This window comes from Dermacentor silvarum, chromosome 1, assembly GCF_013339745.2.
Source record: "Dermacentor silvarum isolate Dsil-2018 chromosome 1, BIME_Dsil_1.4, whole genome shotgun sequence".
Lineage (NCBI taxonomy): Eukaryota > Metazoa > Arthropoda > Arachnida > Ixodida > Ixodidae > Dermacentor > Dermacentor silvarum.
Window position 1 is genome coordinate 132012398 of NC_051154.1, and position 13419 is coordinate 132025816.

The 13419-nt window shown below is 42.3% G+C and overlaps 1 protein-coding gene across 1 annotated transcript in view; it reads left to right on the forward strand.

Annotated features, from left to right (window-relative positions):
• Positions 1-13419, forward strand: part of LOC119436046 (RING finger and SPRY domain-containing protein 1) — a 74598-nt gene that overhangs the window by 1886 nt on the left and 59293 nt on the right. Inside the window, exons 2-4 of the mRNA XM_037702784.2 lie at positions 1865-2335; positions 2614-2779; positions 8514-8640. Of these exons, the coding sequence (XP_037558712.1) occupies positions 1914-2335; positions 2614-2779; positions 8514-8640 (715 nt within the window). The 5' untranslated portion in view covers positions 1865-1913. The remainder of the gene's footprint in view (positions 1-1864; positions 2336-2613; positions 2780-8513; positions 8641-13419) is intronic.

Consider the following 13419-nt stretch of genomic DNA (forward strand, 5'->3'; position numbering starts at 1 on the left):
GCAGAAGCTAGGGAAAAAAAAAAAAAAAAAAAGCATTACATGACTGCTATTCTGAAAGAAAACTTGGCATTAGTTCAGTGGGTTGTTAGATTTGCCAGTGTGTAACTGACAGTGCCTGCTTTCAAGTGTGTGTGTGTGTGTGGGGGGGGGGGGGGGGGGGGACAAGGAGGGGGTGGGGCAAATTGCATACTTTGTCCCCGACTTTTACTTTTGATTGTGGGAAAGCAAGTGCCTCCCCTCCCCCCTCCCTCTTGGTAAGTACGCCTATGCTCCAAGCCTGTAATCTGCACGGAGAAGTCATTGCATGACTGTGTAATGCCAGGATGATCAGTGGTTTAATAGCTGTATGACAGCTGAAGCCTTTGTGCAAAAAAGTTAAAAATATTGTCCTTCAGCTGAAGGTCATGAAGATAGTATAGAAAACTGTTCCTGATATGAAGTTTATAATCATTATTCAGACAAACTGACAATTTGGTAAGAATACAGCACAACAGGAATGAAGACAGAAGAACACAAAGTCACTGTGTCTTTGTATTCTTTCTTCATCCCAATCATGCTGCATTCTCACAAAGTATAAACCAACTCACCCAAGTAAAGGTCTTAAATATTGGTAGTGTTCAAAATGGATGACAATGGTGCCAGTCAGAAAGAATATTGCTGTGCATCTGTCACACTTCTTGCATGTTTCATCTCTTTCTACATTGCCACAGACTTTTGCATGCTAGAAAGGAAGCAACATAGAGAGCTTTGTTGTCGTGAAATTATAGGCACTATGTCCTTTTAATAAACCCAATAATTTAATGTTTTAATTGAACAGCTTATACATGTTTCCTTCTTTTCTTTAATATTCTTGAGTGCACAGTGCATAAAAAAAAAATGAAATTCTGGTGTTTGCAAACTTTTTGCTCATTTTAATGCAGTTTAAAGATAATGTTTCACATTGTTATTTCTTTGTAAATTCAGCACTTTATCTGTGAACTTTTTGCAGCTTGCAATAGATGTTTGCAATTCTGGATGAGGCATTGAGTCATCAGAAGAATGACAAATTTGTCCTACCAGCTGTGATGACTGAGGCCTAAGAAGTGTGGTATCAGTGAAAAGGATGACTTTATTTTCAACCTTTGCATGTGAAATGAGATTAAAGGGCACGTGCAGTGGGGAATTTTTTTTTTTTTTTTTTTTTGCTGATGGGCCATGCTACATAAAATTTTGGTTTTAGTTGTATGCAACAGCACATCACAAAGGCCTTCCAGAAACACTTAAAAAACTTCATTTCCTTGCAATGTAAACATGCATTGAGGAATTGAATGCTTTCTGCACTTGTGTGCATCGTATGCAGGGCACCTTTTTGTTACAGGCTTAATGCTCAGGGGCCATTTGGAAGTTCACTTGTTATGGTCACTTCCGAGTTTTGAAAACTTGTGTAGGCGCTTGTACACATTGGTTGTTCATACAACTACCTTCTTTTTGTTGTCGAGTTTGTGTTCCAGTTATAACATTCACAAATTGCCTTATATTCACCAACTTTTTTAATAACCTCACTGTTTCATACATTTCTTCAAAATGAAGTTAATTTCTGCTATTTACGGTCCCTGCTGAAACTTGATAGGTTGTGTTGATGTTCATAGTATGTTCTGGGAGTGTTGAAGAAAGGTCTGCCACTTGCTTGGATACATGAAGATGTGCAGAAGGGTATGCATGTACGCTCGTAATGAAGATGTGGCTATTGTATGGCTAGTTTTATTGAGCAGCTGCATTTCTTTGCTAAGAGTTACATCTATACTCAATAGTACCTCTGCGGGCAACAAAGATTACTGTTTAGTTTTGTTGTATTTTTATTGTTTGAACTCTTTGGAACATGCAGCACCTTCACGAGTTGACCATGTGATGCTGGGACCCAACTGGCTCACCAGATGGTTTACTTCCACACTGTTGCTTGGAAACCGCAGCAGGGACACTTGTCAGCCTCGTGCAGCTGTCGCTGTGCCAGCACTTTTGCTACTGTCCTTGTGACATGTGGAGGCCCCGCAGCAGCCCACACAGCATTTGAAAGAGCTGCGAAGGCAACGATGGGTAACCTGCTCTGCTGTGTCTGCAGGGACCACAAGTCAGGGGTAGATGATGGTGGCAGCACAGGTGGAAGGTATGGCTTCCACCGAAGACAGAGTTCTCGTTCGCTTCCTATTGAGGCTCATGATGGCACAAGTGAGCGGCGTCGGTCCAGCTCTGCTTTCAACTGGCATGGCACGAGAGGCTCCCTTAGTGCACCTGCGACAAGCTATGTGGAACATCTCATCCTTGAAACCCTTTCTATCATCCGGACCTTGGTTGACAAGTAAGCACTGAGACCGTTTGTTTTACGCAGCACCCCTTTAAAATAAAGGTTTGAAGAGTTCTCATTGAATATCGTTGTGGGAGCACTCATAGCATAAAACCTTGTGAAAAGCTGCTTGAACTTTATCTAATGTTGTCTTATTTGAGCTGTTCTTCTGTGGTGCTTGTGGTTTTTGGGAACTGTATCATAGTGATCTTGCTGCTCATGCATCTGGTTTCCTTTATGGGGAATTAATTCACTGCAGGAGATATTGAATGGTTGGTGTAAAATATTTGCAGTGAGCAGGAGCCTCCACCCTTCATGATCAAGCTGCACCTGATAGCTGACAAAGAATCTGGCTGGCTTTTGGTTGTCCGATCCATGGTGAATGCCATTCCTATGGATGACCCCCTAGGCCCTGCTGTCATTACTCTCATCCTTGATGATTGTCCTCTACCAACTAAGGTGTGTGACAGTGGCCTGCATGGATGTACAGAGGCATCCACTGATAATGCCAAGACAAGCGCTGTGGCTTAAATGTCACTTTAATTATGTAAAGGCATCAAATTTAGATGGGGGTGTGTTCGAGATTTTAGGCCTCAAAGAACAGATTCTTCACTGCAGAAGTGCCAGTCTTTAGTGATTTTTCTCATCATTTTATTTCATAAATTGCTAGTTCTAATGTATACTGTGATATGTCAGAGTGTAGCTTATTGACTTTTTCAGTGAAAAATTATGGATGAAGTTGTCAGAATGTCTATAAATATATACTTCTCAAAGTTGGAACAAATGCTAAAGAAAGAAGATGTAGCCAACGAGAAAATATTGTGTAGTAGCATACATTGAACGCAGCTACGATCTCTGCAGCACAGGTGGAGGCATGCGTGTCAATTCTAGGCTGGTCATGACTCATTGTCGCTTGAGTCCCGTGGAATAACCAAAGCTCAGGATTTTTTGCCATTTCCACAGAGTTTAGCATAATAGTGAAGTAAATAAATCTATTACAGAGTAACTAAAGCACCAAGATTTCTTTGCTTTAAATACAAAAAGTAGAGCTCATACAGGCGTGGATAAATTTTATAACATATTCACTCATGTAAGGCTGCACTTCTGAAAATTTTTATGGGTTTAGACCTTGTGCAAATAATAATGGTAATGTTGTCATTATTATTATTATTATTATTATTATTATTATTATTATTATTATTATTATTATTCAATATAGTATACATGTTGAAGTTGACATTACAGGACATGCCTGCCATGCATTTCATTCAGATTTCATCTGTGTTTCTAGGTTACGTGACTTTGTTGCACAAGTTGTAAGATTGTTATTTCTATTGCTAAGAAATTATAAGGTAAATATTGCAACCATCAGTGTTACCGAAGGACAGTATCCATGCATTGCCACTTATACCTATTTCTACAATGCTACTTATTACCATTGCTGCCTGTTCTACTTGTGTGAACATATTGTTGATGGCAAGTTGTTGAAACTATTTACTCGAAAACTTAGGCTCAGTGCTGACGTAATGCACTAGTTGGCATGCATTTGTCATTGGTAGTGAGGAGGATGCGGCGTGCCATGGGCATCTGTGCAGGTCATATCTACAAGTTTAGGCACGTAACGGTTTGTTCATTTTGTTCTTGACAAGAAGGATGACACCTCCTAGGAGAAGGTCATTACTTTCTCCTTGAAGACTGCATATTGGCTGCTTGGCTGCTGTAGTTCAACTTATTTGCGCCCCATCCTGGGATCGTAGGAGTTGAAAGTGTGTGCCTCTGGAGAGTCATGATGACAAGTTACACTATTGCAGACACTTGTGCATGAACAGTCCATGGAAGTTTTGTGCATCATCTGAGCAGTGTTGCCATTTTAACAATTTTGTCACTGTATTTAGCAACATTTTTGTCTGTTTAACAACAAGATTTTTTATTTAGTGACCAGTGACATTTTTTTTAGCAACAGTCTGAGCAATTTGCTGACATTTTAGTGACAAAGAAAGTTTCTTTGAAAACGGCTCTATAAGATCGAACTTCATTATTCAAGAGCTGAAAGTAGACGGCCGAAATTGGCCATGTGCTTTGTTACCACACTGAAGCAACTGCCCTCTGCACCCATGGAGGCCATACGCTGTGGTTAATTGTGCCCAATGAATCGGGCTTTATGCTTAGAAAATGAATTTTTTTCTTTTTTTTTTTTATTCTTTGCGAAACCCTTTTGAACAGGTCTTCTGAGCGGTTCCTGGAGTTTCACTAAATACGTTCCATTGGTGAACGTTAGCAAGTGTAGCAGTAAATTAATATACCATTTGTAATAAATTGGTGGGATAAAGAATGCAGCAGGTAAATTGTATTGCGGCAGATCAACTGTAGAAAGGAATACGTGTCGTAGTGGCTGGACTTGTTCATGCGGAGCTCAGGTACATTTGAATGCATCATTTACCTTTCTCATGGCTTTCGAAGAAATGAATAGTGCACGAAGCTTTAAAGTGCAACAACAAGTGGCGACACAGTATTTGACCTGTGTACAGGCCATAATAACACAAACAAGCGTGTGCCACAGAATTTAGTTCTCCTCTTGCGAGTGCCAAATCTGAAAAATTTGCTGGCAATACTGGACAAAGTGTGTCGTTGTGCTAAAAAAAATCATATTACCCATGTTATTTTGAATTGGGCTGGATTTGTAACCTTACAGTGTGAAGTTTAATACAAAAGTTTGTTTGTCATCATTTGTTGTTCTATATGCACATTAGTAATGTTAAAGGGCCCCTCACCAGGCCATATAGCAAATTTAGATTATACACTAGACGTTTCAAATTGGTTACATAATTGCAGAGATAGAAATATTTGAAGTGCCACTAACCCAAGATTTCAGGAGGCAAGCTTCACCGCAAACATAGACGCTCTCTCCACTTGTCTCCGTCTAGCCTCTGCGAGCAAAATTCCTTCCCTTCGTTCTCCCATACCGGTGCTGGATTGCGTGATGCGTACGTCACTGGCCCCGCCTTCTTTTTTGTTTCTCTCTTGCAGTTTTGCTGTGCGGCGCACTTACGGCAACAGTCTCGCACACGAGCTTTGGCGTTTGTCTCATTTCGCACACTGCACGATTTTGCACACTGTGCATGAGAACACCTCACTAGCGGTCCAAGTCAGGGTCACACGAGCACTGAGGCAGCCGTACGCAGATCAAAGAGCGCAATCGCACGCAGAAATCCGATTGGAAATGGCAGATAGTTTCGTTTCCTGCTAGCGCAACTGCACAATGTGGGAACATTCAGACGAAATGGAAGTACGTCCCTCTTGCTACGGCATGGTGTAAGACGCAGATTCGCAGACATTCGGTTTGTAGATTTTATTATTTCTATAAGCTTTATATTGTCTAGTGAAGCAACAGATCAAACAAATAATCGCCGTAGCCTTTAATAATTCTCGAAGCTAATTCTTGTGGGGAGTGACGCTTCAGCAATGCGAATTACATAAGCGCACTTGTGCGTCTGACCTCAACTCTCCGGCTGGGAGCACGGCTTCCTTGAGAAGTAGGGCGCGTGGCATTTGGTTTGTAATTTCAGCTGGTTTCACGACACGCAGTGGTGTAATACTTTGCAGACGCGATCGTCAGCATTGTTTACACTGTGCTTGTCTGTTTAAAATGGCCAAACCTGGTGAGGGGCCCTTTAAAACCCTCTTCATGCTGCTGTTAAATGTTTATTCCTAACCTTCACTGACAGTGGCATAGCCAGAAATATTGTTCGGGGGGGGGGGTCTCGCATTGCAGCGCGGCCTCCTCCTTATAGAATTTGTCAAGGGATCCAATACATGAATAATAACTGCATTGCCAATGCCATTGTGTATTAGATGCTGCAAACGAATAATAGAATGCTACGCGCTGTCAAGTAAAATATGTATTTTTTTATAGAAGAATATATTCGTATGTCCCAAAAATTGTGGCCGAAATAACTGATATCAATGCTTCCTTGTCTTTTATCTATTTAATAAGTGAAGAAAATATCACACCAACTTTAGAACTATATCAGTTCAAAACCAGCAAAGCTGTGCATGCAGCTGATATGAAAAATGCAAAGGCCATGAAATGAACAAATTGAGGACAGATGTTTTGATGAATCTTTGTCATTCAAGAACCTTGTTTACATTTTGTACATATGCAACAGCCAGGGAAGAAACTCAATGACACTGTCCTTCGTTACATTAGATTGCCCAGGAGCAGCAGTTCCTGGTCGTGTATTGTAATTACACCGAGATTATGGTCGCAACAGTGTGTACATATCAAAAGGAGGACTTCTGCAAAATACGAGTATACATGAGAAATGTGAAGATAGAATTGAATATACAAATGCGAAGGTACAACTTGACAAAGGGCAAAAATGTGCCGCTGGAAACAAAGTTCACTGCTTGTAAACACAAAACCTCGTAACAAGATATTTAAATATACGTATAAGTCTGAAATAAATCTTCGTATTTAAGCAAGCGTCACTGTATGTACTGCGTCAAACAAGACAAATAAACATGTTGCACAGTCACAGATAGTAAACTTTAGGCATAGAAAGATATACGATCCAGGCAAGAACAAAACTATTATTGCAGAAATCGTGATATGTACATGTGCCATGCGGCGGTCGCGACAGCACCATATGAGTATAATAATAGAGGAATAATGCAGAAATCGGTACGAAAATGCGTAATTTAACTGCCTGCAAAGCGGCAACAAATATTCTGCACCCAAAATTAAAGAAGGGTATTGCTTCGGTTCAAAAAAGAAGTAAAAGCAGGTAGCTAAAAAGGAAAGAAAAGGCCAAACGAAAGCCACAGATGATGCGGCAAGTTAAACTACCCAATCAGCTGAATTACCCAGCTGAACTACCCAATCAGGGTGATCATCAGCCCCCCCCCCCCCCCCCCCCCCCTGGCTACGCCCCTTTTCACAGACACCGAACGAACATAAAATGTTTTGGTAGATGTGTTGCACCATCTTCGCTTATTTTATAGTGTTCCAAACCACCTACATTATGTAAAAGTCCCTTGACAGTTTTAGCGACAACTTTAGTGACATTGCAGCAAAATTCAGCTAAATTTTAGCGACTTCCTTGTCTCTGTTTAGTGACATGCTAAAAAAAAAATTGCAACACTGCATCTTAGTAGCCTGGAAACTTGTGGAAATCTACGAAAAAGCACAGGAAAGCTTGTGAGACAGGAAGCTGCTAAGAATCACAAGGTTTATTTGCCACCACATCACGAAGTTAAAATGCTAATTGAAGCATTATTTTCTTTTATAGTCCCTTTGCACCCGTACAGTGCATGGGCACATGGTACGGCGCATGTGGGAGAGCAGTGCTATCTGCTCAAGTAAAGATTGCTGCTGGTAGCTTGTTTCACAGGCAGTGCACTACGTAACATATTTAGTTTCTTGCTGTGATTGTTGCTGAGGCATGCTTCGTACATGCTTCCAGGTATATTTAGCTCAACCTTCCTAGATTTTCAATGCTCCTTCCATATATAAAAGATTGAATGCACCTGAAGTGCCTTCTCTTGAGCTGTGTCAGGTCTTACATTTTCTCCTGCCTGGCATGACACTATTGGGCTGCCTGCTGGCATGAATGGAAAGCTTCCCCACCTAAATGCTGCTTTCTCTGTAGTCTATACCTGTAAGAAGATACACCTAATATTTGGCGTGGTCTTGGCTTTAATATTTGTTAGTTGGGTATCATGGCATAAAATGTTAGTCGCTTATTGAAAGCATAAAATTGAAATACGATATTTCGATCATCCCACTGCGTGGCATTTTATCGGAATGTGTCTGGCAGTTTGCCTCAGTAAAGATGCAATAAGGCAGAAGAGCACATGAGAGCTGCTGCTTGCAGTAAGCAGAATATCTGATAAACTGTGTGATGGAAATGTTGCTATACTGACTGAGTGCTGTTCCTAAGGCCTTGAATGAATGAATGAATGAATGAATGAAGCTTGATTTCCTATTTTAACAATAGAGGAGAGTGAGGAAAAAGCCGTAAAGAGACTGCTTTGTTCTACTTCATTTTAATCTCTTGAAGTGCCTATCCTGTAGACTTTGTATTTTTGTTGCAATGTTCTTAATGCATTTCATCATGTACGTTCACTATAAACTATTCTGGCCAGCTTCACACATTATTGTCTAGACTTAGTTGCTTTCTCTTTATTAATCTAGGAATCCGTGGGAAAGTTGTCGCAAATGTTTCAACTCTCAAGAGAGCTGTCGCTGAGTGGCAGGAACAACCCAACGTGGCACCGAAACATTTGTGTTGTTCTTGGGTGTATTGCAGAGAAGCTTGCAGGTGAGATTTATTGCACTGCTCAAAGTTGTTTTTTATTGCGAAAATAATTTTTGCAGATTGTGGTGGTTCTATGGTTTTTAATTTCTTTGACAACTGCCAAGTCAAGGAGCCTAATGTGTGGGGGCATTCTTTCAGCAGATTTTAATCCGATAGCGTTAAGGGCCGCGTGCTGCAGAAAATCCGGCGTCGGTGTCGGTGTAGATGTCGGCATCCATGGCGGAGAAAATCATCGCGAACCACCCCGACCGCGCAGGCCCTCCACGTGGCGCAAGGTGTTAGTGCAGGAGAAAATCATTCCGAACCACCCCGACCGTGGTGCAAGGTGTTAGTGAACAAAAATTGAATTTCTCACAGTGAAATCCGTCAGAAAAATAGTAACTTAACCACAACCTACAGACATGGTGGCGTCGGACTGTTATTTGAATGTACGAGAAAACAGAGTTCTGTTACGAGGAAACTCAAACACAAACCCCTTTTGCCAGCATTTCTACCATACCAACAGCGGCACGCTCGAGTAGGCTACTTGCGACAATCTTATCCAGATGGCGCTCGCATCCTTGGCAGGTCAAATTGGGACTTGGCCTGCCTAATGCGGTTTGGACACGCGCGCACGTCGGGGCAATAGCAAACAAATAATAAAATAATAAAAAAAGGTCCTAGGGCCTTCACATTTTAATATAAGATGACTTATATTGCTCCTGGAAAAACGTCTTCCCAGCAATGCATTTCTGTTTAAAAGTGAAGCCGACTCTAAGGGGATCGGTGTAAGCTTGGTCTTTGTAAGCTGGCTTTCCCACATTCTGTTTTGCAGTGAAGTGATGCAAACGGGCCCTGATAACGCTATCGCATTTCACTCTTAAAGGTGAAGCTTAAGCGTCCTCCAATTTTGTCTTCCTAGGAATTTCATCGGTTTGTGAAACATATAATTTTTTTCTGTGAAGAAGCGGAACTTTCCTTTATAGGCAGTTTATAATGTGTTATAACATAAAGAGCTGTACCAAACTAGTCTGTCCTTTTTGCATACCAAATTATAAGGTTACATATAGGGAGTGAGTTCTATGGGTATTACTACCACTACAATTTCTGCACCATAGTGTGGCCACTAATTTATCATCCTGTGAGGGACATCACAATAGTTGTACTGTGTCGAAAGATTTTTTAGGCACCTTTGACGGTTTAACTCTCAAACCCAAGCTGTACTCGTTCTAGCAGACTGTTTCAGTATCATGTAATCTACCACAGTAATCTACCAATAAGCTGAACTTGGTTAAGCTGAACCTGCAGATATGCTAAATGCTTCCAAAGCTCTTGATTTGTTCTCTATAGGTGCAATGTAGAAAAAAAAATCACAGCATATCCACGAGGTGAATGATGATGATGGGGCGAAGCTCCGGAGGGATCATCGGTAAACCGTGAATACTCCGAGTAATTCGCCCAGTATATGATCAAGTAAACACGTGAGAAACAGTGTGTGTATATGTACAATACGTTTTATTTTCTTAGACGGTTCTTCTTAGATGCTTGGTTTGCGGAGTCCCTTCATTACCACGGCTTTGTGGTCCGTGAAATGAAGGGATAACGGTTCTTCTATAGGTCTCAATGGGAAGTTAGAGAAGACAAAATCTATGCAAGTCCCCCTAATTGTCGTGGGTTTCTTATAGTCTAAGGAGACACATGTGAGTCCATGTTTTGCTGCCATGTGTTGTATGAGCCACTCGTTAGTTCGTTCTGTAATGTCCACATTGAAATCCCCGACCAGCACAAAGGGTCCTTGCTTGTAGTTGTCGTGGTCGAACAACGCCGTGTCAACGAACGCCTTGACATGTCCGTTCGACAAATTTGGTGCAAGATACATCGTCATGATAATGCACCCATCCAAGCTAATGGCAGCATATTCACCATTGTGGCTCTGAGTCGTGGGTAGTAATTTTAGATCTTGCGCATTTTCTGTTTGCTTTACGTACACGGCCACACCACCAGCAGGACGGTCTGCATCATCTATGCAAACGATAGGAACGTGTCCTTTGATGTAGAGTTTCTTGGCGTTCCTGGTCTCACCGCTGCCGACGGGGAACTCGCGCTGAAGCACGGCGATGGCATTACCCCGAGCCTGGTCGTTCTTGATTCCGGACACCGTGATGAGATTATTGGAAAACCACAATCTGTCGCATACATCGCAGCTGTGGCCGAACGTAACGTCGAGGAACTCCCGCTTGAAACGCGCGTCGGCACCTTGGGACCGAGCTCGCCTGATGCGTTTTGTGGCCACTTCACGAGCTCTCACAGCCTCGGGATCTGCCTGTCGATACGCGCGATTTCGTGCCGATACCTGTTCCTTACATTTTGAAGATCCGCTTCGCGCCGCAGCCGCGCGGCTTCTGCCTCTCGTTCTTGCACTGCGGGGTCTTCGCGCCGCCGCCGTAGCGCCACTGCTTCGCGAACGCCTGAGTCTTCGCGCCGCAGCTGTGCCGCTTCGGCCTCTCGTTCTCGCACTAGGGGGTGTTCGCGCCGCCGCCGCGCTGCCTGTCATGAAGCCGCAGCCTCGCGGGCTCTCACCGCGGGATTCTGCCTGCGAGCGCGCGCCGCCGCCGCCTTCCGTGCTCTCCGCCCCGCAGCCTTGTCTTCCATCCGGCGACTCCGAGCGAAAGAGAAAGCACGCCAAGAGCGAGCACCTTTTATTATAACACCCCTAGCAGTAACCCGTCGCACTAAATTGTAGGTTTTCTCATCAACTATACGAAAAACTAGCGCCATCTAGTGACATTATATACACTTATATATAGAAAGATCGACACTTACGCTATCTAGTGAACACTTCATAAAACTACAGGTGGCTACATACTACATCGGAGGAAGGACAGACCCACGCCCTAAGGAGCTTCACCCCTAAAAAAGAAATTCCTAATACCATGAGCCACTGTAGTCTCACATTTCAGTTATCCTGAACTTCGTAATGAACTTCGTAATGACTGCCAAAACCAGAAGTGTCTCCAGTATTGCAAATCAAAATGGCTGATGTTACATGAGAGCCTTGTGCTGCCTACACACAGTCAGGAGCAAAGTGATAGCTCATGGAAATAAGGCAAAATTAAAGAAAGCAGTTTTTCAGTGCCATAAGGGTTGTGATAGAAGGCACGTCTATGGTGCTGCAGGAGCAAGGATTGAGGGGATAGAGAGGCACTCAAACAAAAACTGTGTTACCATTGGTGAGCAAGCCAAGCAGCAACGGTCACTGGAGTCGGGAAGGGAAAGCATACGAGCTTATCGGGGCTACACAGAACTCTGCTGGTTCCAGAAACAGTAGATGCATGGTGTGGTGCAAGGCGTCATTCATGTTGTGGAAGTTGCATTTAAGTCATGTTTGGGTGTGATTGTAAGTCATTTGAGCTTGCAGATAAAGTTGCTGTGTTGTTATAGTACATGTGAAAAAAATTTTAAAGTTTCATATAGCCCACAAGTTTGGTGTCTTGAAAAATGCCATACCAGGTATCTCACAAGAAAGGGAGGGGGTAATGAGCACTTTTTATAATTGTAAGTTTGCTACAAAGTGGAGGAGAATGTGCAGTGCAGCGTTCGACGATATTGAAGGCATCCTAACCGCTTGGCCCCTAAATAGGGTCTCCTTTGAAGGCGAGGTAAATCGGACAGAGTTTAGGCGTGAATATTTCGAGCAGCAACAGCTGGCTTGATTGCTTCCGCAAAAAACATAGCTTAGACCTGTGGTTCGCTGCTGGGAAGGGTCACAAAATTACTTTCACTTACCCAGAGCCAAACGCATGTTGTTAGTATTATCCTTTTTTTTTTTTTTTTATCTCTCAGATACCGTTTTTTATTTCCTCCTAGTAACAGCTACTCGAATAATCCGCGTCTTGTGGAATTATCATGTGAAACTGAACTTCAGATGACGAGCTGAACAACTTTTCGTGATCCCTTCAGGTTCGGGTTAATGGGAGCCTAGTGTAGTCCATCCAGATAACATGTGCTTTTCTTCTGTTTGCCTAAAATGAGCCGTGCTGGTCAGCCAGTTTATGTTGCCCAGTTGAGGCATCAGAGGAAGTACTTGCTCTCATTACTGATTTGACTAAGAGTGGAGGCTTGGAAACAGCAGTGCCTGTGATAATTTGTGTTGCCATTTCCCAGTGTTAAGCGCTGTTGCTATTTCCCTGGACATATGAAAGTGTTCTGTGTATACATAACAAAGCCACACGAGGGAGACCACTACCTGATGTGAGGATTGCCAAACACCACTGCACATAAAGTCCGGCTTTGAAGGCTGCAAAAGTAATTTTCAGCTCGGTTGTGGCACACTGGTGTTATCACCTTTGGATATTTGGAAAATAATGCAGGGTTTAATTTTTAGGTTTCCATTTGTATTGGTGTGCTTAGAAATGGAATGTTTACCTTAGAAGGCTTTCATGCTTGTTTTGGTTTTTTTTTTTTCTTTGTTTTTATAAACTTTGCTTTTGTTAAGTTTATGGGTGAATTCGCATTGCAAACCAGTTGTGTAATGTATTTTCCCACTAAGAATGATAAAAATAAAAGTTTGAAGAGGGAAAAAAAAAAGATTTAGAAAGTGACAACTCTGAAATGTGGTCTCTTTTTTAAGTGCAAGGCATGCATTACCAGCATCAATCATTATATTTTCATGTGTGTAAAAAAGGTGATTTGAGCTCTTAAGCATAACAAGACAGTGTAGGAGTTGCGATCAGAGTTGAGAACCTGCCCATGATAGAGAGGAGAGGGAGTAACAATATTTTTCCTATCAATGAATTGGTGTGC